Consider the following 5,115-nt stretch of genomic DNA (forward strand, 5'->3'; position numbering starts at 1 on the left):
ACTTCAGGTGGGCCAGGTGGGTGCTAGAGAGCCTCTTGCCTCCCATGGGTGAGAGCGGGACGGCGAAGGGAAGGGTGCCTCTCATTCCTCCATCATCTAGAATCCTGGGCTCCTCAGCACTTGTCCCTGGCAGCACACACATATGACGAATAGGTGGGAAGGATGGCTTGGCAGTGCATTCACGGTCATAAATAAAGAAGTTGTACAGATGTACAGTATTGGTGTTACAAAATCTGTAAAGCCGGTTATCAGCAATTCAGAGGCCCAAGTAAGAGGCAGACGGAGCCTTCCTATTTGATATTTGAGCAGCCCCTATTTTTAGCATGGGAATTCAACCAGGCGAACCAGCAGATAGGATTGTGGGCTTGCGCTCTAGGAGATAGCCGTGTCTGATTCCAGGATCCGCTGGCTGACTTGCTAGTTTGTGTGGTGAGTTTTCTTAGCGCCTAGAGTTACTTGTTAGACGTAGCTGACTTTCTTATTCCAGGATTAGAAGGTTTACTCACTCACAGTGGATGTCTGGGGCAGGGGGGATCTTGCTTTCTTATGTTACCGAAGACATTGTTGTGTCTCTATCAGGAACTGATTTGCTCTCTGTTCAAACAAAAAAAGTGCCGCATTTTCTTAAGAGGTTTTCCTTTCACATCATTTATATATTAATTGGTTGCTCAAGAGAGAATTGATCATTTTTACAGTTTCCTAACATTTAAACTAAAATTTGTGATCTTTTGTAAAATTAATAAAAATAAAATGTTTTTTTCATGATAACATGTTGTACATGTTTTGTATTACTTATGAAAGTCAAACAAAAATAGTCATTTAAAAGAGTTAATATTTGCTCAATGTAGAAGATTTGGAAGATACTAACAGGTAGAAAGAAGATAATCATAAGTAGTCCAACCCCTCAAAAAACAGTTAATAATTTTGGAGTATTTTTTGGGTAGTTTTCAGAGTTGACTATTTTTGAATAATTGGAAGTAATTAACAGATAATGCAGCCTACCACTTGATGCAGTTTTAATTTCTGCATAAGCTAAAGATTTTTTTAGAGCATTTGGAAACCTTGAAAACGTTTTAATTGCAAATTATCAAGTTATAGGTTGAATGTGAATGTTTTCGGTAGTTAAAATAACAAGAGACCCAAGATTCATTCTGCTGAGAAATCCATTGGGTCGACTGGAGGTTTTCTGCAGCAACAGTGGGCACAGCACCCTTGACTCAGTTAAACCCCAGGTCAGCAGCCACTCAGCTTCTCTCAGATGCAAACGCACAGTGACAGCGTCCCTCTCCCTTGGCTTCCATCAGAGGAAGGCCGCAAGGAGCAGGGAAGCTGTTAGGAGACACGGAGTTAGAAGCAGGTCAGCAGCAAGACTACGAGAGATGCAGCGCCTGCCCCCAGCAGAGGGTCAGGCCTTGTTTCTAGAGGCTGTTGCATCCCAGTGAGATCCCTCACAGGGTCCTGCAGGAGGGGGCTCTCAGCCCGGCATGGCCCACGTGGAACCGTAGAACCCGAGTGTTTGAGCGGAAGCGACGTTTCCGCACGCACACTCTCCACGGCAAGCTTGTAGCACAGCCGGGAAGGCAGCCCTGCGAAATGCTTCCAGAAGCTCTGTTATCCCATTTGAGCGCTACGTGCTCTTGGTCCGCACCCCAGCTCTTCAGCTCTGTCGCACGTCTTTGCCCGTTTCCCTCTCTGAGGCCCAGCCTAACCTCCGGTTTCATCCTTCCCAGCTTAAGTGAGAGCTTTTTCATGGTGAAAGGAGCAGCCCTCTTCTTGCAACAGGGAAGCAGCCCTCAAGGCCAGCGAAGCCTGCAGCATCCCCACAAGCACGCGGGTGAGTCGATGCTCTTCCATGGGAACGCGTTTTCTCTGCCGCGGGAGGGACCCCGTTCCTGGTGGTGAGCCACGCACGTTGGATTTCAAGGCCAGAGAAATAGTGGGACCAGGGCTGTGATGACGGGTACAGGGAGAAGCCCTTCTGCTCTGGCCGGCCAGGCGTGGTTTCCAGGCGGCGCCGGGAGCAAGCAGCCCTTCTGAGCCTGGTGTCTACCTGACGAGTGAGGGGTCGGCAGCACTGGGTTTGGGTGTTAGGATGCCCTACTTACAGTTTATCAGGTAGCTGCATATTTTCAGTTGAAGTAGGGCTTTCTAAACAAACGCCCCAGAATACGCTATAGTCAGGGGTTGTGCCCTTGAAACAGCCACCTTGGGGTGCTCTATACGTAGTCTGGGGATGCTGTCACTTCTCCGAGCATTTGGAAAACTCATTTGGAGAATTTCTTTCTCTCCACGCCCCGCCCCCCCACCACACATACATACATTCTCTATAATACCGAAAGAAAAAAAAAATCCGTTTTTATAAAAGACAGTGGAATGAAAAAATAGTAATTATTAAACTTTGCCAAGACAAAGTTCAGTGACACATCTGGCATGAGCACCTGACAGCCTGCCTAGCCTTGTTAAGCAACATGTGTCCAGACTGTGTATCCTTCCCCCCTTTCTTGCACCCCATAGCTGGGAAAAGGGGATACCCAGGGGTAGAACGAGTGAGATCTTCATCTATTTAGCCAGGGGCCAAGGGAACCCCAGCCCAACAGAGAGAGAGATTCGTAACTGGTCTTCAAGTAGAACGAAGCCACGACACTGGTTGTCTCTAGGTGTTGATAACGTTTTTTTAATTCTAGTTTCCAAACTTTCTGTAACAGGATGTGTTACTTTCACACGGCAAAGAGGGCTCCAGCCAGCCTCGTTAGGGGAATGTCTTTACGAGCCCTTGGCACGCACTGAGATGGAAAGTCTTTATCTTTTAATGGTCAGTTTGGTTTGAGGAAATAGGGAAGTGGTAGTGTAGGGATCAAACCGAGTATTAATTTAGGTTCAAACGCAACCCAATAAGGAATGCCTATAAAGTAAATACACTGGTATTCTCTGGTGATTGACTCTGAAACCAAAGGCAGTTTGAAAAGAAGACTCACGAAAACTTACTTGTGGGTAGCGCTCCCGGGACTTCTGGGATGGGCAGCACACGTTGAATGTCAGCTGGAAGGACTCTGACCCTGAACAGCAGGTGAAAGCAGCTAGCCATTGGGGCCAGCTTTCTCATCGCTGTGATCATTTTGTTTGTCTAACCTCAAGTCACCCAGCTTCATTTTGGATCTGAGTGCTGGGGTTAGAATTTTCTATCTTACAATTGATAACAAACACCAAGGCTCAATCAGTATTTTCACATAATGATATTTGTCATCAAGATTTAAGTCTATCTTAAGACAGGACAACAATTGTTCTCCACAAGGAGGCAGTATGGTGTGGGGAAAAGACCTGGCTTCTGATCCCAGTTCTGGAACTGACTGTGTAGTCATGGTCAACCTCTGAGCCTCAGTTTCCTGATCTTTAAAATGGGCATCACATACCAGTACCTTGGAGGTTATGGAATTTAAAATTTACGCAGGTAACATATTTACCTCCTCGTAGGTGCTCAGTGTACGGCCGCTATAATGATGACTTGCGGTGACTTCTGGTACAATAAAGCTATAAACAGAACCTTTATTTTTGAATTTGCTATCGGTTTTGCTCTGATAGGAACTGAACCATTGTTAATGTCTTAACAGTAATACGTATAGCCACGCAAATGCTCAAGCTTTGCTCGCTCTGTATAAAACGTGTCCTTCCTCTGAATCAAACGGCATTTTCCTACTGTGAGAACTTGATTTGTTGGTCCCATAGGTGACTTACCCCAACATCTGCAAGTGATGATCAACCTTCTGCGTTGCGAAGATAGAATCAAGCTGGTAAGAAGAGACGAGAGTGGCAAGTTTTAATTTTTAATTGTGAAATTTGGTAGGGAATTACTGATGAGCAGCGGGTGGGGTGGTGGGGGGAGGGGGTCTGTGAGTTTTTAAATTTTAGCAAATTCTCCCCAATTGTTCACAAAAGCCAACGCTGAGTTTGCTCCTCGGTGCCCAGAGGGTCCAGAGAAAGGATGTAGGGGGTCTCTGTCCCTCTATCAGTCTGTGCTGAGTCGGCATCTTCAGTGTCTGGATTTTATTATTCACCCATTTAACATACTTGGGGAGCCCCCCCCTCCCCCCGCGTCAGACACTGTCCCTCGTGTTGGGGTATAAATGAGATGCGGCTCCTATGCCTGAGAATCTCACCTTAAAGCCTAAACTCATGGGGGAAAGGTAGGCAGCAGATGTCCTTGATGTTGGTTGGGCGGAGGAAGGGGGCACGACCCGGGAGGGCGGGCCGTGAAAGCCTCTCTGCCCTGCAGGCCGTGCGCCTGGAGAGCGCCTGGGCGGAGCGGGTCCGGTATATGGTGGTGGTGGACAGCAGCGGGCGCCAGGACACGGAGGAGAGCATCTTGCTGGGCGTCGACTTTTCCAGCAAGGAGAGGTGAGTCTGATGGGACAAGAGTTGCTGCTGGAAAAAGAGTCCTGTGGCCCTGTATCCTTGGGGGTTGACGGTGGGATGCACGATGGTGGGTGGCGGGGTGACCAGGAACAGCAGGGCACGGCATTTCCGCTCTTGTGTGCGGCGCTCTGCCAGCTCCGGTCTCTGCTCTGAGCTCAGGGTCTCCTGAGAGGAAAGAAAGTGACACTGTGCTTGGAGGTCTAACACTGGGTGCCCTCGGGGTGCTGGAGACGAGGGCACTTAGCCAGGGGGGCTTCCTGGAGGAGGTGACGGCGGCGGTGAACACCCAGTCAGTGCAGGAGCCAGCCCACTGAGGAGGGAGGACGCCTTCCAGGCAGCCGGGCCTGCTTGAGAAGCGTGTGCTCGACAGGCAGCGTGTTGAGGGCCTTATCCAGTGTTGCTGTCCCACCGATTCCCAAACTGGGAGACGGTCCTGGGTCAGAGGCTCAGAGAAGCTTGGAATTTCCCAATAACTAAAGGCCAAGTTCGTAGTATCATCGGCCCTATTAGGTGTGTGAAGGGGGAATGGAGTGGGTCGTCTTACATTCAGATAAGTTAAAACAGGTGTAAAAATTGCAACTCTGTATGGGTGTAACAAGCTGTACAGGGCTAGCACGAATCATTGGTTGCAGTCTACTCAGTCATTAGGAGAGAAGTAGGAGCTCCTTGCTAGAAGATAACCTGATAGGCCCAGTAAACAAAGTA

At 48.4% G+C, this 5,115-nt stretch overlaps 1 protein-coding gene across 2 annotated transcripts; it reads left to right on the forward strand.

Moving 5' to 3' along the window:
• The first annotated feature begins 1,733 nt into the window (after window positions 1-1,733).
• LOC106696092 (protein phosphatase Slingshot homolog 1-like) lies at window positions 1,734-4,714 on the forward strand. Of its 2 annotated transcripts, none has more exons than XM_014451179.2 (3): window positions 1,734-1,834; window positions 3,724-3,807; window positions 4,271-4,714. In XM_014451179.2, the coding sequence occupies exons 1-3, from the start codon at window positions 1,750-1,752 to the stop codon at window positions 4,561-4,563; spliced, it is 462 nt and encodes a 153-aa protein (XP_014306665.1). In that variant the 5' UTR covers window positions 1,734-1,749; the 3' UTR covers window positions 4,564-4,714. The 2 variants fall into 2 exon arrangements, with proteins under 2 accessions (XP_014306665.1, XP_014306666.1); XM_014451180.2 differs by having other exon boundaries at window positions 3,724-3,788.
• Window positions 4,715-5,115: the final 401 nt, after the last annotated feature.

This window comes from Myotis lucifugus, unplaced genomic scaffold (genome assembly GCF_000147115.1).
Source record: "Myotis lucifugus unplaced genomic scaffold, Myoluc2.0 scaffold_8690, whole genome shotgun sequence".
Taxonomy (NCBI): domain Eukaryota; kingdom Metazoa; phylum Chordata; class Mammalia; order Chiroptera; family Vespertilionidae; genus Myotis; species Myotis lucifugus.

Bases quoted from the DNA above. Each gene is read 5' to 3' on its own strand.
- LOC106696092 (XM_014451179.2), top strand. From the start codon at position 1,750: ATGGTGAAAGGAGCAGCCCTCTTCTTGCAACAGGGAAGCAGCCCTCAA. The intron at 1,835-3,723 runs GTGAGTCGATGC...TTGGTCCCATAG, and splicing joins GCATCCCCACAAGCACGCGG to GTGACTTACCCCAACATCTG. The intron at 3,808-4,270 runs GCAAGTTTTAAT...TCTGCCCTGCAG, and splicing joins GGTAAGAAGAGACGAGAGTG to GCCGTGCGCCTGGAGAGCGC.